This window comes from Notolabrus celidotus, chromosome 19 (genome assembly GCF_009762535.1).
Source record: "Notolabrus celidotus isolate fNotCel1 chromosome 19, fNotCel1.pri, whole genome shotgun sequence".
NCBI classification, from domain to species: Eukaryota; Metazoa; Chordata; class Actinopteri; order Labriformes; family Labridae; genus Notolabrus; species Notolabrus celidotus.
The window spans coordinates 22173243-22197879 of record NC_048290.1 but is presented as its reverse complement, the minus strand read 5'-3'; the positions used below and the strand labels follow the sequence as shown (position 1 = coordinate 22197879).

At 38.7% G+C, this 24637-nt stretch overlaps 1 protein-coding gene across 1 annotated transcript; it reads right to left on the bottom strand.

The window, feature by feature from the left end:
- Positions 1-294: 294 nt before the first annotated feature.
- Positions 295-24637, bottom strand: tbx5a (T-box transcription factor 5a). Its single transcript, XM_034709354.1, is given in 11 exon segments — positions 295-900; positions 903-1370; positions 2702-2807; positions 2810-2933; positions 4255-4346; positions 7449-7601; positions 15411-15558; positions 16735-16854; positions 18192-18286; positions 19129-19302; positions 24625-24637. Coding segments are annotated over 11 exon segments (1611 nt in total). The 5' UTR covers positions 24634-24637; the 3' UTR covers positions 295-778.

The window sequence follows — 24637 nt, the reverse complement described above, 5'->3', positions numbered from 1 at the left end:
TGATGTCATATTTATGTATATTGCGCATTGTTGCCAGTTAAAACCCTGAATGATGGTGTCTGTCCAAACATATTTCCAATCGTGGGCTATTTTATGGAAGTGCTTTCCTACTTGTGAATGTAAATGTACCCTTCTAAAAGATTTAAGAGCAAGAAATTTCAGCTTACAGCCACGGCAAAGTTCCATCTGCTTAGTATTTTTTATGCAAATCATTTACTACAAAATCAAGAAATGAGAACGCAAAATAATGCTGCAGAAGACAGGCTTCCTTTCTTTTTCCTTTTTTTTTTTTTTTTTACAAAACTTCAGGGACATGAACACAAAACAAGAGTTTGCTGAAAACAAATTCACTTGTCTTTAAAACATTGACATCCAAGAACCACCACTGCACAAAGAAATCATCAATATGGGGACATCTGGCGAAGCATGTGAAGCTTTCTGTCTTCAATTCAGCGTCTGAATTTCCATTGTTTTCAGTTTTTCTGCCTATGAGCAGTCTTTTCATATCTTCTGGTCCAGCTCCGTTTTGTTTATGCTAATGTTTTTTCGCATATAAGTGCAGATGCTGTCACAGGAAATTTAAGTGATTAGATACTTGCTTCCTATTTAACAGTCTTACAAATATCCACTGCTGTCAGTGAAGTAACACTGATCTTATTAAGATGATCAGCAACACATCCTCTAAAAATATAAATATAGATTCCTCTAAACCCCTGCCTCGTTTGGTCCTAATGTTTTTTCCTTTTATTTTTGTCTGTTCTAGGCGTAAAAAGCTGTTTTAGCTGTTCTCGTTCCACTCGGGCATGATGCTGACACTTTGCACAGTGTGGTACTGGTGTGGCGATAGCGTACGCGGTAGGCCATGTGTATAGAGGTACTCATTTCCCTGCAGGCCGGCTGTGGCGACTGGATCCCCGCCCCAGGACTACACTGGCGGCCCAGAGTCTGGTGGGTCATGGAGCTCTGGTACATGGCCGGTGGTGGGCCATCGCCCAGCTGTGGAGAGGCGTGGCCCCCCACCCCGCCAAGTCTGGACACCAGAGACCCTGAGGTGAAGTGAGCCGAGAAGTGTTGGTAAGGCAGCCTCTCCATTGGCTGCATGGTGGTGACCGAGCAGCCTCCATAAGGCGAAACACTGGCCCACGTGTTGCAGCTGATGTCCTCCAAACTGGGAACAGGCTCGGCGCCCTGTGAAGCACTGGCATACATGCAGGCCTGCCGCTGGCTGGATTCACTGCGATATGGGCCGCCAGCCAGGCCGAGGCTCTGGGCGTAGCTGACAGGACGGTAGTAATGGTCCTCCTCACTGGACGAGCTCTCCATGTAGGACTTCTTATAGCTGTGCTCACCTGAGTGACAGTCATCCTCCACTGCAGGCATAACAGATGTAAACATCAGTGTTACCCAGAAGTTAGTTTTATGTTAGGGTTAGGGGTTATATTTCTGTTCCTTCAGTGTAAAGTGTGCAGTGTTACTTTATTTACCAACCTCTAACAAATCATTATCATGTGATTGATAACTTACCAAAAACCATTAAATCACTTTCCAACTAAGATAACCCCAAAAACTAGGTTGCAAACTGTAAATTGTTTAATCTGACACCTACTCCATCATGGTAGTTAAAGACATAAATTATTACAATATAGAAATATATATCTTGTCTTGATGGTCTTTTTTGCTTCTGTATGTCATAAATATGCATCACAGTTAATTTCAGTCTTTTTCATAACCAGTCAAATACTCCTTACTGGAGCTTTAAATTTGCCGGTTGCTGAAACATGCTGTGTATATAGGATTCGCCTTGCCTTCATACTTACTGCTTTATTCCCACATTTGTTTCATATTTGACTTGCACTGAATATGCAGTGTTTTAGAAAAGCACTCATCCCATATGGACTTAAGCAACCAGCAAATCAGGTAGATTTCTTGTGTTTTTTTAAGCCATTGGCTTAATATGAAAAAGGTGGTCTGAAAAACAGGACATTAGTTCAATGTGAAGGTTACTGGTTGCACCTGATCTTAGTTAGCAGATACACTGTGTTGCACACAAACCCTTTCTTTTTTGTAAAATAGTTTTGAAGACATTGTTTTATACCACCTGCCTCTAAAATAATGCACTATTTTGTGTTGGTCCTTTCAGTACAACTAATTAGAACAGTTTGTTTGTGGTTAAAGTTTTAAGCGGTTGAATGCTTATGTAAGACACTGGAATAAGTTTATTGTCGCATACATAAAACAATGAATGGAATATGATAACTAGTAAGATTGGTCAATTGATTATGATTTATGTAAGCTAGTTAATAAATACACAAACAAAAGGTTGCAAAATTTTGGAAGACATCTATGTGAAGCTGGTTTCATCTTGTCAAATATTGCCAATGTATGTTGAAGTGAGGTCATTTTAAAATGTACAATACATGTATATATTATGACCACTGTCATATAGGTCATATGTGGCCAATTTAAGCAACACTTTTCATATTCATACCAAGATTACTATTGAGAAGAAATTTGCAAAGGCAGCTAATACTGCCTTAGAGTCAATGCTTTTATATTATTGATATAAATGGTACTAAATGCTACAATTTTCAGTATATCCTATTGTTGCTACACCAGTCTCCAATATCACTCTACATTAAATTTCTTGTTTTTGATACATGCCAAAACTGTCTAATGTCATCCTTCTGGAAGATACTGTTACCTTTTCTCTTGATGCAGTGGTACTCCTGGCCATGCTCGTGAGGCAATGGGTAGGAACCCGACTGAGGCTGGATGTCCTGCGAGGTGCTGGTGACCCCGTTCTCACACTGGAGTACTGGGAGCTCAGGGTGCTCGGGGTGGCCAGGCCCTGGACGTCCCCGCTAAAGGGGCTCTGGCTAGAGCCCACTCTTTGACGCACTGTACTGCGAGGTACTACTGGATACTCCTTGGTGCTACAATCACAAAAACACAGAAAACCCCAAATACACTTCATAAGAAAAAGAAAAGCCAATTTTGAAGTTAAATTCTATGGTTGGACACACAGAGAGACCCTCTTCTTGAGGGAAAAAACCCTTTCCACTGCTCATGCCAGCATGTTTGGGTCCTATTAAACCCAGCATCCGTCAATAGATCATTTTGCTACTTTTGCTTCTTTGATTTCAGCGATCGCCTTGGTTGAAACAGTGACCTGGTTTTGCAATAAGCCCTCCCTTGAAAAATGTAACCAGGAGCAGACGTGCGTAGCTTACACTGTACTCTGCAGGCTTGGACAAAGGCGAGTAAGATTGATAGCGTGGTTTGGACTTTCACCATACTCTTTACATTCACTAGTTTTGATAGATGAAATGCATTTCACTCAAAATGTCGTATTAAATTGTGGCACGCACCTACTTAAAGTTACTTAACGTGTGTCTGATACAATCAAATGTGCCGTTTTGAGCTTAAAAGTGAAGGAAATGTTCCTCATGATTTCCAGGGATTTTGCTGTACATAATAACCATGACATTAATCTGAAATGCTTAATTACAAAGAACTTTACTCTCTGGCTCTGACTGAAAGGTTATGGAAGGAGGTTGGATTTTAGCACCTTGTCCAAAAGCCAAGCAGCTTTTCCACTGCTTCTTTTTTTTATTTTCCCCTGATTTGGGTTTTTAACAACAGAACACTCCATGTCTGTATCAGCTGCACAATGAGGGGTGGGGAGGGTGGGCTTGAGTTTGTTCAAAACCAGATTTTCTCCTTTGAAAAATGTGTTTTCCACGCAGCACGGACGCATGCTCCATCCCTTCATCTGGACCGAATAATAGAAAGAGAGCAATGTGGTCATGTTCTGCCTTGGCTGCCGGACCAATCGATACCACTGGTTCCAAACCCACACACACACATACAGCAGACACATAGACACACACAAAAAGTTGGAACATCCTTGCAAAAACAGCCGTATGGAAGGGAGATGTTACAGTCGTGTTCAGAGGTCCTGCCAGATCAGCCATAAAAGTCTCCAGCATGAAAACTGGCCAGGGATCAAGAGCTACACTTACATCACTGAGAATAACACTCACTGAAAATTACAGTCATAACTGGCTTGCATTTGGATGATTGAAGGATTAAAGCTAAGGGGCTTGTTAAGTGACAGTGTGACTAGGATGTCAGTAATCCCTGCAACATTTATCCAACTCGTTCGACATCACTCAGCTAGTGTAAATGTTTCCGAGTATCAGATGCCGGGATCAATCAAAGATAGATTACTGAAATACAAACAGTTGTGGATACCTTTGCATTCTGGACATCCGGTGCAGTTCCATGTCGTCACTTCCACGAAAACCCTTTGCAAACGGGTTGTTCTCGATCTTCAGCTGAGTTATCTGCAAAAACAAAAAGACTTTATTAGTAACAAAGTGTGCAATAAAGTATTTTATTGTGTAACTTTCAGTCTCGTTTTCAACAACCCTAAAAAAGGCTTCATTAACTTTCACTCACATGTGAATCCTTATTTCGAGTGGAGCTTTTTCTAAATCTTTGCAGAAGTTGCAGCATTTCAGTCTTTGAATATAAAGGCCCATTTCTGCTTGAGGCTGATGCAATGAAAATATTACAATATATTATTGTTGTGCCTTTTTATGGAGTTTTTTTAATGCATTGCAATGCTCACAAATAACCCAAGAGGATAAAGAATAGCATTTCCAGAAATTTAAGAGGATTCAATGGGTCCTAAACTAGGCAACATGCCCCAATAAGACATATTTTCATTGCATAATTTATAATGTAACATTGACAGCATCTGGCCAAACAGAAAGTTGGCGAAAGCTTGATAGATGCAAATAAAGTGATTTATTATCTGACTTAGTGTTTTGGTAATAAATGTCTTTGTAAATATCAAGAGAAAATAAAGTGCAGCAAACCACCCTGAAAGAGTAAATTAATCCCAAAGAGGTTCAACACAATCCAGGGGGATCCCTCTCATGAGCAGCGGTTTCTGGCAGGTAATTAGCTGGCAGCTCCTCCAGCTTCCTGACAAGACTGGAGGTTTGAGTCTGCACGCTGGCTGACACTTTGACCAAACCTTGTAAAATCTCTCCTGTGACACTTACTATATAGCTTCTGTTAATACACGCAGCCTGGCAGAGCTTTAATGTATTGTTTCATCTCTTTTAAAAAGTTTGGAATAACAAGTTCAGAGCCTTGTTGAACTCCTGTTACCCTCTGTGGGCGCTCCAAGAAGACAAAGCTAGAAAAATAGTCAGGCTTTACAAAGTGATAGTCTGAGTAAACTTTACTTTACGAGCATAACATCGTGCTGTTTTCTACTGGCTGGGCCTAAAGGAAAAAAAATTATCACATAAAGCAATGTGAATACTGTTAAAATCTAGTTAGGTATAGACTTAAGACAATCAGGCAAAAATTCACAACTTCAAAGGGGCTCAGTGTTATTGGAATCTAATTCAAATATGTTCATTAAAAATTTGAGGCCTATAGAAACATATTTCCAGATACATCCATATATTTTAGCCTAAAAATGTGAAATTACAATGTATTAAATATAACCTAAATTTGAGGAACAGAGTTGCTGGCCTCACATTTTCACTTTTCTTGTTTCTTGTTTTTCTTTTCCAGAAAATTCAGTTTGGAGAAAAGTTTCAGTTACATTTGCAGCAGAAAAACCTGAAACCAGACACTTCAACCATTTTCATTAGCTGAGAGTCAGGTGAATTGGACACATGCCTGCAGCTCTTATTGCTCTGACAGATGTCAGACTGTTTGATTAGACTGTGTGGTAAAGCGCCTGGAAATCACAAATGCTTGTTTTTCTGCACGTCTGGAAAGCCCCAATAATTAGCCCAGGGTTACGATCTCAGCCCCCAATAAGATGTTTGAAAAATAATGAATGGCTTCTACAGCATTGTCGGTCATTTGCGCTTCCTGTTCCCTGAAGCACGCGAGGACTTGTGATTGGTTGCGGGGACATTACGAGCCTTCGCCCTTTTCTCTCTGTATTCCCCAAAGTAAAAACATATAGGCCCACACGGTTAAATGACGTTGAACAGACACTGTTACACATTTCTGTATTTCCCAAGATTTTTTCCCGCCTCAGCAGCAAAAATACTGAATTGATTTCCACAAGTTTCGACAAGCAAACAAATGTGAGACTATGGCCTGAAGAAATCCAAGACTTACAGTAGGTAACATCATTCATTTTCAGCCAAACACACTACTATTTTTATAAAATGAGTTCCATGTTTTTAGCTTTTACCCACTTAAAAACGCATTTTGCTAACAGGGCAATTTACTTTTAAAGAACAATTACATAGTAAATTCCCCCAAAACAAATAAATAATAACAGAATGACTCATTTACCTACCTATTTGACCTTTCCTAACGTTTCAAATCTGACATAACCTAGTTCAAAAAATTAAGCTAGGTCAATCTTAAAATAACTTTTCCTTTTCGTCACAGGTTTAGGCCTATATTGCGTATTTTTGCAAACATGGAAAGGGCTGTTTTTATCATAAAGTAACCTAGACAATGTAGATAATACCTGTTAACAAAGGCTAAATGTATTGTAAAGTAATTACTAAATAGCACCTAAAGGACCGTGTAAAAATGTTCACAGCAGATATTTGCAAATAGGCTAAATAACGAACTTTTTTAACTCAAGGCCAATAAACGAAATAGTTTCATTTTATTTTAACAGTTCTCAGTTCAAATATAAATAACTGTAAATTGATAGGCTTATTGTTAATAATAATAATAATAATAATAATAATAATAATAATAATAAAAATAAAATAATAAAAATAATAATAATAATAATAATAATAATAATAATAATAATAATAATAATACTAATCCAAAAATGGTATAAATTATACATTGCAATGGGGTTTTCAAAGGAAGTTTGTACCCAGGACGTCTTAAATTGACGCCAGAGGTTTATCCGGTTATCTGCAGCTGCTCTCGCGCTACAAAGTACTGCAGGCCTGCACCTTCAAAAAGTCTCTGGAGGTCAGACGTCGTCTAGTCGGCTATCTGAAGTTTTCCCTGTCTGTCAGTGACTCCATGTGATATCAGAGATTTTCAGCTGAGAGTGACAAGGCTTCACTTAAACCTCAGAGAAGAACCCTGCCTTTAATTTTCTCCCCTGCCATCAACACATCCCGTTTACCGAGAAATCAGCAAATAATTATACAAATAAAAAATGGCCATTATGCATGTAAAGTAACATTTGGTTTTATTTCGAAAGGGGGATACTGAGCTTTCCTTATTCTGCATGTTGGCTTAAATTAAATGTGCAACACGTGTCTCTGTTTGTATTTCTGGAACTTTCTGCCACGTTGGAAACATTGTAAAAACAAAATCGCCTCATAAAAAACTCTGTGAATTTAAAAATGCCTTTTTACTGAGTCACAGGCTGCAATAAAAAATAGAAAGGAAAAAAACTAAAAGTAAAGTTCTTTGCAGGGACTTACCTTGTGGTTCTGGTAGGACGTGACTGCAATGAAGGATGTCTCTGGGAAAACGTGAGTGCAGAAGGCCGTGTTTTTGGAGCCGAAGCCGTTATTTTCATCAGCCTTCACGATGTGGATCCTCGGCTGGTACTTGTGCATCGAGTTTAGGATGATCTAAAGGGGAAAAGTGGATCCCAGCGTTAGAGAGGACTACTTAAGTGCAGTAAATGTTTCTTTTCCAAGGCTTTGTAAGAATAAAACTTGCAGCAGAGACAGAATCAGGGTCATACAAAAGAAAAAAGCCAAGAAAAATAAGTTTGACAAGTCAATAGAGTAGTTTTTATCAGTTTGAGGAAGTTATAGAAAACAAACCTAACTGTCTTCATGATGTCCCTTTATTATATTCTGAATTTTACCTATATTTCCCTTGCTTTATTGGTTTGGAGATTGAAGTTATTGTTACTTATATTGCCAAAATATCACAGTAAAAAGAAAAATTCAATGGAGGGACAGGCGTTTTGTTAATAATGTCATTTTTTTGGTAATTAATTAAAGGGCTCAGACCAAGCGCTTTATTATGATAAAAAAATAAGCAAAACGACCAAACCATAAGAGGGAGTAAAGTTCCTTAATGCAGAAACATATCAGTTTTACTGGCATAAAAAAATGTTTGATTCAGACATATTAAAGAAAGTGCAGTAAGAAATAAACTGTTGTCACTCAAAATACAAAAGATACAGCAGAACAATTAAATATAAAACCTGAAACACTCTACTTATTTTCTTGGGACAATTAACTACACTGTAAAAAAAACAAAACAGTTTGTTGTGTAAGCTAAAAACAAGTTAGTGTCCTAGATGCTTTGAAATTATAAGTTGACTGAATTAGAGGTAATAAGTTGAGATCAATTTGTATATTAAAAAAAAAAAAACTTAAAAAATGAAGTAATATTAACACATTTGATGGGCCAAAGTTTATTTAATTTGGAATTTAGCTGTTTTCTCAACACAGCAATTTCCATTTCAGTAATGGCTGAACCTTGATCAATGGACCTGCTAGCTGTAAGTCAACAGCAGTATACACTGCTTTATGTAGTCACTGCATATAATAACACCTCAATTATATATTTATATTGGGCAAACTTGTAAGAGTTATCCTTTTAACTCTCATTGTTCATTTCAATGGAATCATTAGCCTAAGATGGAAAACTTTACATTAGTTGATGTGATGTAAAAGCACTAAGTATTGATATTGATATATAATATCAATATTGAGTTATATTCAGAATAACTTTCAATTAAACTGACAATGATTTTTAAGATACTATGACTATTTTTACAGTTTAAAGTAAATAAATGTAGAGCTGTGACTACAACACGTCCCTCTGGATAGTTTTTCCTGCAGACATAAAGACTAAGAAAGAAACCTCCTCTTATTTTACAAGAAATCCAGTCTTTGGTGTGTCGAGTGTCGATCCATGTTTGCGTCTGTGTTGTGTGACCTCTGTAATTAAGTCTCCCTAAAAGTCCTCTATAAATCTGGAAATTTCTGAACGTCTTACTTTTTTGTGCTTTATGTGAACCCAGTGTGCATAAGATTTTCCCTCTGGGGGATGTGTAAACCGTTTCTTTCCCTTTTATAAATATTTCACTTGAAATGAGACTGTGTTCCTACTTATAATTCATAGGGTTGTTTCTGATTTGGATGCAAGAAGTAGAGTGAGCTACAGTTAAATTGGTATGTAACTCCAAACTGTATCTTTGCAGAAGGATAACTTGTTGTATTAATTATATCAGCAGTAAGCCCTAATACTTTCCCAGAGTAGATAAGCAATCCTAGCAGAGTAATCGGCTAACATTAGCATGCCCGCTCTCTGTTTGACCCTCTGTCCTGACTAACCTAGTTTAAGCTAAGTGACGACTACTACCAATGGCTGGCATGGCGACATTAGGACGCGCTGAACTTGAGCCTTGCACTTCTCTTTTGAGGCCCCTCTCATCCGTGCATCTTAAGTCTAATTGCTTTGACAGAGCAGGGAGTCACGGTCACCAGCATCAATGAAATGTAAAGGCTTTTATTTTTAAGATCCTCTTACATAGAAAATAAAACAAGCCCCCCTAGCTGTTGTCTCACAGCTTGTTTCTGAACCTGCCAGAGATGAGACAAGACCCCCTTTACCTGTGGGGGCATCTGTGGCATGAAACAGACATTGCCCTAAATCCTTTCTTAGAGCCAAGTGAACCCTACAGGCTTCCATATATGATACAATCTCATTTCATGGTCCAGTAGGTTTTTGTAATGGGCTGAAAATGGGAAGATAATATTGCAATATGGTTTCCATGTTGATGCGGGTTGTTTATGACCCCATGCAAACCATTTCAGTCATGCGCATCTCTTAAGAGCAGTCAGCTGAAGAGCCAGCTTCTGCAAATTTCAACATAAAAATAAAATGCAACAAGGGGTTTGAAGGCTGCATTCTTAGATCTGACATGAGAGCATCAAAATCTCACCTGCGCAGCAAAAAATCAATTCTGTCCACTGATTCCAGTTGGTAACTATGCATGGGATTACATTGGTTCCTGTGTTGTGAATGAAACAATCTTCCTTGCACATGTCCAAACTATCAAGCAGCACGGCGATTATTTTTTGATTCTTTATGAGAGAAGTTCAGAACTTTACACATGGGTGCTGAGAAAAATGTAGGTTAAACTAAACTTTTTCCCATGCATGCATTCATTAATGGCTTACTTTGAGGTCTGCAGAGATGCATCCAAGATCAGGACCAACCACAACAACAAAGCCATCACTCACAGGGTTTTAGAAGTTAAAAATGTCCACCACTGAGACACATTAGAAGCTGCATGGAAATTTCTAAACACACATTTCACCCTGGAAAACAGTATGCTCTGCTGAATGTGGGATCCCATGGTTCAGTATGTGTGTTAGTTTGGGGAAGGGGGGGGGGTAGTGTAGATCTAGACCACCCACTGGGACCCCTGCACACGCCTTGTCTCCCTGTATCTCTGCCCCCCCCTTCCCTCTGCCTCCTCTGGATGATAGTATTTAATGATAGTGAGGGATCACTCTGGGTCTCGAGCCGCTGCCCTTTGCTTTCATGTTCCCCCACATCAGAGAGTTTTCCCCAAGCCGCGGGATCAGCAGGCTTTGTACACCATCATCTATTGCTCAGCACACACTGCCATTCAAATATAAACAGTGCGATCCTCACACTCAAACAGCCCGGCCCAAAAAAACATGTGTGGGAGGACGGGGAGACGAGTGCAGGAGCGGACAGAGGGGGAAGACGCACAACACAGAAGAATATTCCACTAGTTTAGAAGTAGATCAAAGTGAAAAGAGCAGCTTTATGAAACATGAAACAAGAGCACATTCAGTTTCAGAGCTCAAATTCAGGAATGACACCAGTTTGATTACTTCAAAATACAACGAACTGAAGCTGCATTGTGCAGTGGTTTGAAAAGTATTTACATACTGTACCAGCTGCTGGAACAAGACACTTTATTACAAGCAAAAGTCCTGTATTTTAAGGTTTTAGTCCAGATGAAGTATAGAGGTATTCTGAGCTAGATTTGCTCAAGTATTAAAAAAAATTAAGTGGACTGTTGGGCAAAACTTTATTGGCATCTTGGACTGAATTTTACTATTTTCTGTCTAGGTTTGAAGCTTAAGTATGTTGTTGCTCAAAACTGTATATTTTTTCCCATTAGCATATAGCACTGAGCAAAGTAGCTCTGGATTTCAGTGCTTGAAGTTTTCTCATCCTTAAATCTCCTGTGGGGAACTTTAAATTTGTGTCAATTTAGGCGTCCCCTGTGGACAAATCCGTCCAGGCTTACCACTTCCTCTTCATGCTGAAGTTATCTCATCCTGCTGACTTTTATCCTTCAAATGCTTCAGTTCATGGAGAATATTTGATAGGGACAATGTTAAAATATGGCCGTTTCTTCAGCTGCTGAGCTGGTACCAACAGGCATTAAAATATTACAATATAGAAATCGTCGTTCTTGTCACTAAAATGGCATAAAAGCTCCTCACAGTGACTTTAAGTACAACACTGCAATACTAGATTCATTGACAAGCAAAAGGCTTGCGTTATATGTTTATTTAAGAAAAAAAGTGCAATTTAAGTATGAGAAAATGAAAGTTTTTATCACTGAAAGACTGATTTTATAAGCATACTTGTGAAAAATACATACAATAAGGATCATTTAAGTTTAAAACAACTCATATTTATAAGTTGATGATGAACATATTTACCTTTGAAAAAACTTCACTCTAGTGAAGCTGTGAGATAAATGTTGATGAAAGTAATGGATTAGAATATGATGTAACTAGTAGGTACAGTATTGAAGCAATGAATAACTTAATTGAGATACTTTCCAAACTGCTGCAGTGTTTTCTCAATATACGCGTGCATCACAACAAATTAGAATATCTTGAAAAAGTTCATATTTCCATCAGTTATTTAAGAAAATGAAAATGTCTTTTATTGTAGACTCATTGCATGTAAGCCTAAAATGTTTCAAGAAGTGCTCAGTTTCGTTAATTATGTACTTCTGCATAAGAATTTAATATTTTATACATTTATATATATATATAAAAAAATATTTGACGAGTAACTTTGATTTTAAATAACGAAGAAGACATTTTTTTATGCTATTCTAATATTTTAGATGCCCCTGGCCATGATGACAATGGTAAATAAAACACAAAAAATAGACCCCATTTGTCATTTAAATACCATGAAAGAGGAAAACAAACTAGTGATCAAAAACAAATATGATGCCTTCAGAAACTAAATCCCGGGCAACAATTTTCTTTACACTACTTGCAGAACTGTTGCTTGTTAAAGCTCCCATAAGGAGTTTTGAATTTATCATGAAAAAGATTGAAATCAACAGTTGGGCCTCTTGATGACTTATTAAAACAAATAAGCCAATCGAGTTAAAAGATTTGGAATTTCTGTTTTAAAAATTTAAACTGCTGGGAGGGGGTAGGTGTCCAGATGAGCCAATAAACAGCACAGTGAAGAAAAAACTTTTCTTTAACTTCTTCCACAGAAAATATTCATGATAAGAGATACTTTGTTAATCGAAGGCAAGATAAGCATCACTTTGTTCATGAGGGTGCCAAAGTGAACTTTAAGAGAAAGTTTATCAGGAGTTATTTTAGGAGACAATGATACTTCAGCCTGTTCTATCATTACAGCTATGTACCACCTCAGGCCTTAAAGGCTCAGCTCTCCTTGTTTTCTATCAGACTGGTTCGTAACAGTCCTGATCTGCTGAGCTGGGCCCTCCTCACTCCTCTGACATGTGTCTAATTACTGAACATTTCTGGAGAGAAACGACTCCTTCATTCTTCTTTTACGTTGCTCTGATTGACATCAGCAATATGTTTGAGTCTCATGTCTCCCTGCTGGTAATTATAAATCATCGACAAGTTATTTCAACCAGCTGGACCAACAAGCCCATGGAACACATTTCATTTATAAATCCCAGGGTGCTGTCTCCCAGCACGAAACAGGGGGAGCCAAGAACCGCTGCAACCAATCAAAAATGTGCTTAAAACCCAGAATTTACAACAGTGCACACATTCCTACTGAGATCCAGTTTCAGTTCAGCAGCTGGGCTCTGGCAGGGCAGCGGTCTCTATAGGTGCCATGTGGACAGATAGAGGATTGTGTGTGTGTGGAAGTGAATATGCATTTTAGGTTTTTGACTGGTTAAAAAGTCGAATTCCAGATTCACCACTAACCCCAGTCCTCGTGGCTCCACTCAGATAACATGCAGCACCTTTACGACAAATCTTTGTAAAACAAGGTAATTGCACTCCTTTCCGAGGTTTTAACAGCTCTAATCAACATTAACACAACCATTTTAACACTTTAACTTTATCCAGTTCCTTGTGTTTTCCTCATATAACGCATCTCCTTAACAAAGGGAAAGGCTCTCGTTGCACCTTGCCAAGCCTGTAATTTTTTCCCCTTTTATCACATCTATTAGTAAGAAAAACTAATTATGCCACTATTCTGTCTCTACAACAAAACTTCTAATTTGGCCTCAAGTTGAAAATTTTGATGAAAACCTGCAGCCAGCAGATGAAGTAAGTGATGTTTGTGTGTTTCTGAGAGGAATCACAAAAGCCCAAGGCTGGATAGAGAGTGTGGAATACTGAGGAGTTAAAGTTAGAAATGGGTACCATACCAAACTAATGCACAAAGGGAGGAGGGGGGAGCAGAGGGTGGGGGTGCAATTGCAGTTTTCCGTTTTGCTAAAAAGTCCCCGGCTGTTCCCTTCGACTTAAGCAGGCAGACTTCCAGGAGGTCGACAACTTGATGTATATAGGGAGTGCTGTAATGAACCCGCACAACAAATAGTGCCTAAGAAGCTCCAGGCGGCAGGAATCAGACATCTTATGTTGTTTTAACCATCAACCATAAGGAGTCCACATTTTAAAGCACAGTTTCCATATTAAAGATAATCAAAAATAGAAGTTTTCTCCAAATCAGTGAACAGCTGTATAACAAAGTTTTGACTACACATGACATATATATATTATCTTAAAATCCATAGCTACATTGTGGAAGTATTCACTGTCCTGTACCTCTCTTACAAAACGCTCTGAACAGCAAATTCCCTTCTTGTTTTCTTTACAGAGCAGTCGGAATTATCACATTTCAAAAATCGTTTCTTTACACAGACAATCTAATTATTCATTGTTTTAATCAGCAATCTACTTCTTCATTGTGTTTTTAGAGAGAAATATAGAATGCAAATCACACAAAATATTATGATTATTATAAAACCATAATTTAATATTTTATCCAAGACTGAAAAAATATTAAACTTTTCAATGTCAATAAAAAGGAAAACCTTGATGTAATTTTCTTACACTTTGGAAGTTAAACAACAACTTTTGTTGAAATATTTTTTTTTTACTTTTAACAGTAGTTGGTATGTTCGTTTTTTATTGAAAAAAAGGATAATATTAAAGTCCATCCATGTGTTTAGATATTCTGAACAAAAGTCTATCTACTATCTTTTACAAGAAAATGTTTTACCTATAAATAATTTCCACTCTCCTCAAAAATCTTTGAGGAATCTAGAAACATTTTTAAGAAATATACAAACTAAAAAGTTTGTCCATCTTGGTTTACCCTCACATGAAACCCCTCTACATCAGTCTCCAAAGTTTAAATGCAGCTTTACAGCACAACCAAAAACTATGCAACAGTTTTCATGCTAGAGTCAGTGAGTTTATGGAGCCTGAAGCTAATCTGTTACTTTTAACAGATAAATTCAGATTCTATGAAGCTTAATTGTGCAAAACAATGTTTTTACAAGCAAACGGGGAGATGGTTGTGTGCTTACTTTTTCTTGTTAAGACCTTAAAGGTAAATAAGTTGTTTTGAAAGTGAGCCAGAGTTATACCAGCTGAAGTTTATATCAGTTTAATAATGCTTAAGGACTTTGAATTGACTTTAATACATGTTCAGACTGTCTGTTTAACTCTATTATTAGCTTTTGTTACTTTGTTTTGTTGACATTTATTTATTATATATGTTCAAATGCATACAATAAATGCTTATAATATTTGTGTTGTTGAACAGCATGTTATGGTTTATTTATTTGAACTTGAATAGGCATATGTGTTTTTTTTCTCTCTCCTTTCTTTCACCCTGTATCTTAAACATAAATCCTAGTTTTTTTTAAATATGAAACTCTGAATAATAATAATAATAATAATAATAATAATAATAATAATAATAATAATAATAACCCACTTCTACTGGTGAAACAGCTCTACACTAACCACCGACCTATAGCTGACACGCGACTTGCCAACCCACAACTTTGAAATATTCAGCAGCAGGTTTTAAAAGTACTCACACGCTCACACACGCACTCTCTCTCACACACTTGGTGAAATAGTATAGATGACAGGCCAATAGGCACCTACGTGTCCGAACGGGTCCAGGTGGTTGTTGGTCAGTTTAAGCTTCTGGAAGGACACGAGCTGCCTCATCCAGTGCGCGCCCGTGGCTGGAGAGTCCGGGTGCACGTAGAGCCTGCCGGGCATGGCGGGCTCTGCTTTCCCGGTCACAGACCTAAAACACGGCAGCATAGCCATAGTGTTAATGTCTACAACTGTGTGGGAGTGTAAGAGTTAAATAAAAGTTAACTGCAGCGTTTCCTGATCACACGAAGGCCTATTTCTTCGTGACCAAAGTGTTGGAATTACGCACGGATTATCTGCAATGAAGGCAGCATATTTTCAAAGAAAAACATAGAAATTGTAATGTAATGATCTGGATAAAAAAACAAATCAATAAAGGACGTCGAGATTATCTAAATTGAAAACGGTTTATCCTAAAACAACTGTTATAAATGATACAGAGATTATCCGAGTCAAATGCAACAGCGTTTAAATAAAAATCTAGAAATGGTGAATACTATTTTGAAAAATGTAACATATCTAAATGCAAAAAAAGAATATGTAGATTAAATCAAGACAGGAAACAAATAGACCAGTCGAAATTCGTGTGCTCTTTTATATGGCCATTTTCATTTACGCACTTGCCTTTTGCGCACAGACCAATATATAGGATACTCGTAAAACTTTGCATTTAGGCTTCTACAAGTTATCAGAATAAAAAGAAATACTCCTAGTGCCTCCGTGTGATGTCTATAATAATTTGTGAAGTTGGTTTTGTGTTGTCAGAGGTCAGATTAGAGCTGGTAGACATTGTTTTCCAACATCGGTAGATCAAGAGGAGAATTAGTTCCAGGACATGCTTTGGACAGGTCATTATCGGCAGTATTGGCATGTGATTATCCTCTTTAAGTAAGCCCTCATTTAGAGGCGCTGACCCACACAAGGCATTCCTGACCAAGGTTAGAGAGATGGACATGACACTAAACAAATAGCCGTGTTTGTGCCCTGCACTGAAAGACAGCCTTGTTGCAAATCTGGTGGTAAAAAAACATTCAATCAGCGCAGAAAAGTCAGCCCCGGCAGAGACATTTCTCCCAGCTGACTCCATTTCTTGGCACTCATGATAAAACACACAGTTCATAATTCTCGGGGAATTAATATGTGCACTTCCGATTCTCGTCCATCAGAACAACAAAATAAAATTTCCTGTTGGGGTAAAGTCCACAGAGAGGAGCTGCTGCGACCACCAAAACAATGACCTCCCTTGTTGTGAAATGTGTGCGTAAAATTCAAGAACATTTCTATTCTGCAACGAAACTCGTTGTTGTTGTGTCTTATTTTGACTTACCATTTATTGTCGGCGAATTTGTATCGATGGTCGTCTGCAGGAACAACATCCATCAGGAGGATATATTTAGTTTTGGGGTTTAATCCCGTGACCTTTACTTTGAAGCTGGGGAACATTCGCCTGTAAAAGGACAAAGAGACGGTTTACAGAGCTATATATGGTATGTCTGTCCAACTGTGGAAAAAAGGAGGCAGTCAAAAATAGACTGTGGTGTGTTTTTCATGGTTTTCAGCTCAGTATGAGAAACCTGAATCCAGTTTCAGGCATTTTCAAACGCGCATTTCTAAATTGTAAACGAAAACAAACGTGTATTTAGAAGAAAGCTCGAGGCTTTCTCACTTGTCTGATTATTCTTAACTGCAAACGTAATTCTAAAGCGGTCAGCTCACGTGGGGTGGTTTTAAATGTCAAATAAATGACTATTTTCCTTGGAGAGGTACCGACTATTTTCAGGGCAGGGCGTGGGGCCGGCGCATTATAAAGCGTTTTTTTCAGTGTGGGCCAGATTTTTGCAGGATCCGTTTAGTAAATCATTGGGATATTTGGGAGCTGTCACACAGGAGAAAAACACACTATGTGAGGAAGGTTAACCAGCCCCACGAGTGGACAGGAAGAGCTGAAGATGAGGAAGAGGAGGAGGGGGAAGGATGCATGTGTAATATCATTTCTCGCCCACAAAACAGGAGTGAAATGACTGACAGGGTTGGGGTTGAGACTTTACGCAGCAGTGAGGAAACAACTACCTCCTGCTTGCACTGAAATGCACGGCTACATGTAACATGTGCTTCATTCTATAAATATTCATCCCTTGTAATTCCCACATCTGAGCCATCGCGAGACACCAGCCGCCATCATGCATGTGTGCACGTTCACACTCAGCCGACGGGCGCTATTTTAACTGGATGCACTCTGAGGGCGACTGTGGAGCAGACAGCTTGACACACGTACAGTGTCTGCGTAACGTGTTGCACGCAAGAGGAGTCTGCGCACAATTACGCACACAGACATAGGTGGGAGATACAAGTTGCACATTACAAGTCGCAGAAAAATACGCAACAGAGTGTGTTTATTTGCTTGAAATATAACAGCTATTAACTGAATCAGCACTACACTTTCTTGTGTGATGTATTTTCTCTCTCGTGCTCATTTGTCGATAGTATTGCAATTCCCAACAGGCCACCCAGACTAAAATATGGACTGTATGCACTATGTGGTGTTAGAGAGCGCTAAAGCGTCCACCAGATGCTCAGTGTTTTCTCTGTGGTTCCTCACGGTGTAGATGTCTGAATTCCCCACGAAAGACGAATGAAAAAAAAATACAGGCGAGCCCGGTAGTCTATATTTTCATTCTAGGCCTCGAAAACATTAATTTTATTGACAAGCAGACATTTGGTCAACACTTGAGAAATGTTTGTCATGATAACAGTATTTAATCATGTTTCTTTTTGTAGTCTTACCTCCCTGCTTTGGTGATGATCATCTCCGTTCCCACCTCGTGAAACTTCATCCAGAGTTCCCTCTCGTGCAGGTAGACTTTGATTCCCTCCATTCCCTTCAAAATAAAACATCTTAGTGTCCAGAGTTCACACAGCAGTGCTGTGGAAGGTCTAGTTGAGTTTTACGCATGTAGAGGTGTCTGAAATTTCACAAGGCCTCAAAATTCAGTAACTGAAGCCCGACACATTATGTATACATCAGCTGCAAAAACATTTAGGCAGCTTGGTTAATATAAGTTTCAAATTTCAAGATAAGCACCAAAAAGTAGTCAAATAAATACTTGCATGTGTGGGACAAAATAATAAATACTGTACGATATGTAGTGATAGTGTAACACCGGTGTGACTGTGTAGTTATTTAAGATAAAGGTGTCATTCTGTATGTGGGGATCTTTAGGATACACGCGTGAACTGCACAATCAATGCACAACCAGAGTAATCATAGTAAAAAGTTAACACTTCATGTATAGTCTGTAAAACGCAGCGATAAATACTATAAACTTTTCTGATGGTTCACTTCTATAGAAAAACTCTGGAGTTAGTTTCTTTCACCCACAGTGTGTAAATGAAAGACAGAAAAACATGGGTATAAAAAATAATAATAATATGTGGGTCTATATGAAATTTATTTGATGTAACATTATCACATCGTTTTAGTTTACATTTCATTTAAACTTTCTAGTATTTTTTAACACCTAAAGCTGCAAGGTGGTGCTTTGTCATACAGATGTGCATATAAATACAATTAAATAATATTTGTGTATATATCTTTTTAAATCGAGTGTGACCTCAGAGGTCCACACAAGCAGCTTCGGCTCGTAGCAGCAGCAGTGAAAGTGAGGCCTCAACAGACAGGCTGACTGACAGACAGCAAAGGGACAGACAGACAGTTACTGACCTGTTGGATGTAAGTTGTCTGTGATGACGGGGATTTGCTTGAGGTCCCGTTCTGTTTCTCTGATTTATTCTCGCTCGGCAATTCTCTCGAATCCGAGCCGCCGGGAGAGTTTGGGAGGCCAAAATTCTCCTCTTGGTCCGCCATGACCGGAGCACCGACAACGACTGAGCCAAGCTGGAAGAGCCAAAACACAGAGGTCACAAATGTGTATAGAAGGTTATCTAGATCTCCTGGGTAACACTGTAAAAAATATGTCTCTATAGAGTTTTTATATATAAAGTAATAAACACACTAAAATAGTCACGTTGACATGAATTGTGAGCAAGGGACTACTTTTTTAGAAGAATGTGCTACTCAGGCTTCAACTCGGCACTTATATACTTTTGAAAAACGTAACATGTTTCTATTTCATCTAAGTTTTTAATTTAAAGTTTTAAAAGCCCGGGAAAAAATGTAATTGCCCAATATTATGAACTTTAAACAAGCTCTACGTTTGGTACGTGTCTGTCAGATGCTTGTCAGAAATAGTCCAAATTAGACTATTAAAGAAAATTAAAGGGCATCACAGATCCCAAAGTATTCCGAAAATAAGAAGTGTAACCACAAACTAACTTAAAAGCATAAGGCTGCACACTGAAGCGAATTCCCTCGCTCCAACAACTCATGTCCCCTAACAAAAGACATTAGCTTGATCGTTATATCGCGACATGTTGTCAGAACACAATGTTGTCTCTTTAAAGAATCCCCTACAATAACACGGTGTCACTTCTCCAGTGTGCAGCGATCGCTGCCGCGTAAAGTCGGGTAACATACTACGACGTAAACGGGAATTAATTGGTGCTATGAACACCCGTACCCGGGTCAGAGCAGGATCAGCTTACCTAAAAAACAAAAACACGTCGGAGGTTCGAGTTGGACACGGCGACGGCGCAAAAGAGAATCACCTCGTCTTTAAAACGTCCAATCCCTCGTTCCAAATCACTTAATCCAGGATTTTTTCTCGGGGAAGCTGCTACAGAAACTCCATGAATCCCTCCGTCCTCTTCCCTCTCGCAGTTTTACTCCGGGTTTCCCACAAAGCGGAGCAGTAAGGAGATCCTCGCGGAGCTCGATGACAGCTACAAGGCGCTTCTCGGTTCCTTATTGGGGCATTTTACAACCGAAGACCGTTTTGTGACTCAACCCCGCCGATAGCACCCAACAGTACGCTGTATCCGACTCCCAAAGGAGCAGCTCCGTCACCTCCTTCTTCCCTCCTCTCTCTCCCAGCCTCACTGCCCTGTCAAATCTACGTCTCCCCCTCTCTCTCTCTCTCCCCGTCTCTGTTGCGCGCGCTCCCTTTCCAACCCTCCACTGTGCATCAATGACCAACCGTGCGAAGCGGAAGCTGGGTCCGCGACGTAGATCGTGGGGAGGGAGGTTGGGGTGATGGGGGAGCAGTCTGCGCAGGAAAAGTATTGGTTTATGCCCCACATAATAATTCCTTCCATACCCCCACCTCAGTTTCTCTCTGCTAAATCTCTCCATAATCCCACTCTGGTGGACGGAATCCATTTAATATTTGCTGCTTCATGCGCCATTACGCGCAAACTCCTCTTCTACTCCACAGTGACAGTCTCAAGACATGCAGAGATCAAGTTTATTTACCTCCATCTTCATTAGAAGTGCATCATTAGATACCGCAAGTCAACATTGTTTCTCTGTAATTGGTTTAAGAAAAAGCTACGCCTTATTGATTAATCGAACATGTTTTCTGCCTGGATTTGTTGTTTTCTGCCTGTTTGGTGTAAGGGAAAATGACTAAACCAATTAACAGAGCATTAGCTCAGACAAATTGTCTCGAAATCATAAATACAACCGTTTATCAGTTCCTCACACAAAGGGGGACAGTGAACAGCTTCCACCATGTCAGAGAGCATAAGATTTGAAAATACGCAATTACAACGGGAAAAAACGTAGCAGAAAAAAACATAAAGCCGGGGCAGGGATATGTTTGGGCCTCTGTGGCTTCACGCAGGTTTAGTGGACTCTAAATTCTGGCATATAAAAATCAGAACAAACCGCAAGATTAAATTTGATGAAACTGTATGGAGCCACGTTTGCGCTGACTGCGCGTGCACGCACCAGCGACTCACATTGCTCACCTTAAAGTGACAGAAAAAAGATGGCCTACTAAACCACGCGCTCTCCATATCACACACGCAGAGTCAGAAATAGCCACGGAGTAAAGAAGGAAATAGTTTACCCAGAAACTACTTAAACGTCGAAAGAAATGAGACTCAACACACTGAGCTGATAATGAGATTCTTGACGCACTTTGACGACGTCAGATGTGTAAATGTTGGCTTTTGTTTTTTGCACTGTGTGCTTTTTCATGTCTTGTTTGCATTTACGGCTGAGTTCACATACAGGAGTGTGATGTTGATCAGCAAGCTGTCAATACGGACACTGGTCTCTAAACAGAGTGCAGAATGTAGATCTGTAGCAGAAGTGCGCTGGAGTTGAAAGTGTAACAATGAAGACAGTTTCATTTTAAAGTAAGTTTGAATCGAAAATATCTTAAATAAACAAACTTATATAGAACAGGAAACATCCTTAATTAAAATACCAGACGATACACTTTATCGCATCGTATTAGAGGATATCTTAACGATCTGAAACATGTTGAGGATACAACTTCTGTGTACATTATGTGCTGAAGTTCAACAACATTCCTCTCGAAAAGGTGGGAAGCTTGAAAAATATACATTTTATTTATCTGAACAAAACTATTCAAAGAATATCTGAAGAATATGGTAATCTTCTGCTCCTAACATTTACGCACAAGCTCACTCCTCTCTCTCTCTCTCTCTCTCTCTCTCTCTCTCTCTGACACACACACACACACACACACACACACACACACACACACACACACACACACACACACACACACACACACACACACACACACACACACACAGCACAGTTGGCCTATGCAGCTGCAAAGAGAGCTCTGAAGGATTTCCGAGAGGTATGGTTCTCCATTACCGAGTCAACACAATTAACGAAAGTTTTGCAGAACTTGGCAATGACAACCCCTCGACTGCACCGATGTTGTTTTCAAAATGCAGACATGACCACGAGTGCAGGCCCAAGTCCGTGGATTCCTGCACGTGCAATCATTCCGAGTTGCAGTTTTAATTTGTCACACATTACAGCCTCGTGTTATCATAAAAATACACAATACAAACCCATCGTATTGGTTGCGATAAAATGAGAGAGAGAGAGAGAGAGAGAGAGAGAGAGAGAGAGAGAGAGAGAGAGAGAGAGAGAGAGAGAGATAGAGAGATAGAGAGGAATTAGTTTGTTTTATGAAAAAGAAAAAATAGAAATAGAGGTCCGGTGGGTAAACAGTCCATCATCATGAGAAGTTTGGCATGTGAAACAATTTTACAAAAGTTTATACGTGGATGTCGACCTCACGTGACGAACTGAAAGCTGCAGGCACTGTAAGGTCAATGAACCAAAGTTTAAAAAAAACAACTATCTTTTTTTTCTAATACATTTAGAATAGAATTTTAGAACAATCCAATTTGCCTACAAATCATCTTTGATCTAAAGCTACACAACCCAGCAGTTATTCAGAGACACGCGCAGTTTTGCACGCACCTTCAATATTTGTCAGCGTTTTACAGGAATTTGATGGAAAACCCATTTGGAAAGCACAAAGTGTACTCATGTACACGCATTTAAGTTAAAATAATTAAAAATACGAAGGCCAAAGTGTCATACACGAATAACAGCCTTGCTCTCAGGCTTTGATAAGATAAACGTTGAAATCGCCATAGCCACCTGAAAGTGATCGCCTGTAATCAACGAGCCACATGGACATCGATTGAAGGCCTAATGAGCAAGGAAAAAGAAAAAGTTCAACAACTCATAATGCAAGGTTTTGATCATTTTAAACATTCAAAGGCATCCCAAACAAAGTTCATGAATTTAGAGGTCCAACAGGAAAGCTGTATCAGATTCTAATGAACTCGTTTCCTCAGATGAGGCGCGTGAGCGCTGCGTCACACCAAAGAAATCTGACCGAACACAAACAGCTGGACAAAAGATGGAGACATGAAAGAAAAGAAAACGAATCAATAGTTTCATTACGTGAACGTGACTGAGAGACACAAATAACACAGCACATCTAATGAGAATTTTAAAGTGTCACTAGAACACATATTGGGTTTATTAAGAATCCCACTCCTTACAAACATCCTCATGGAAAGTTAATTAATGCTGGTTAGATAAGTTAAAGAGAAATCATATTGTGCCCATTATGCATTTTGTTTGAAAATTAAAAACCGACTTCTACAGGTACAATTATTGTATTTGATGCTTTAACAATTTGCAGAGTTGCATGCTTTACGATGACAGAATTCATTAAAAGAAAGAAAAAAAACAATGTTTGGTTTGTCAGACAAGTATAAAGATTTCTTTCAAACCCTTCGTTATTAATGCTCTGCTAATGCGCATAATCCGTCTGGCTGATGTGCAACAAGATGAAAACTTTCTTGCACAACAGAAAAGATGCACGTGAGATCACAATTGAAATAGATTTCTACATTTGATTTAAACTAATGGTTTTTGAATTCGTAACCTTAAAATAAATTATCCTCAGGTTTGTTTCAGATAGAATGAAAACATTTCTAAAAGAAGTGGAAAAAATAAAAGTTTTTGCAAATCATATAGGCCTACGTATCACCTTTTAAACGAATGATTAATAATGAGAGCACGTGCTTCCCATTTTACAAATAGACTGAAGCAAATCTGCTAATGAGAGGAAAAAAAATCTCCAGTCAAAGCCACGGAGGACACTTTGCCTCCACTTCAGATAAAAGTGAAGAGAGCATAATTTAGAAAAAATACGCACTGCACATGCACCACAAAATTATGTCTACTTTTACTTTGCAAGTACTTTGTATTTACACCATCTTACTAACCCTGCAGGAAATGCAGCTTTGCACAGGGTTTAAAAATCAACCGACCATGGTTTAAAATAAGACAACATTCTAAAATATACTTCTCTACTCCTGGCCTCCAATTAAAAAAGTTTAATTACATATAAGGAAAGTATGTCTTTTATGAATTATTGTGCATGGCAAATGATTTTTTTTCTGGGCAAAATATTTGCAGCTAAAGCTAACCAAGATTAAAATTTAATGCAAAGAAAGCACATTTAAAACTAAAATAAACAGAGAGAAACAGAATCTGTTATGTTTTTTACATTATAAATGTGAATGTAATCCTTTCTGTGGTGTAGGATAGCAAGTCCCCAAGAACCTGTTTATTTGCACTGTGAAGTACATAAAATCTGTCCTCGCTTCTAAGAAAATGAATAAATCTCCACATGTGCGTGAGCCTGCATGCTAATGAGTACTTACTCTGACATAAAATCTAAATGTAGCCTGGAAGACATACAATGCATGAACCACATAATTCAGTGAGCAACATTATACTGACCTGTTGCATCTGA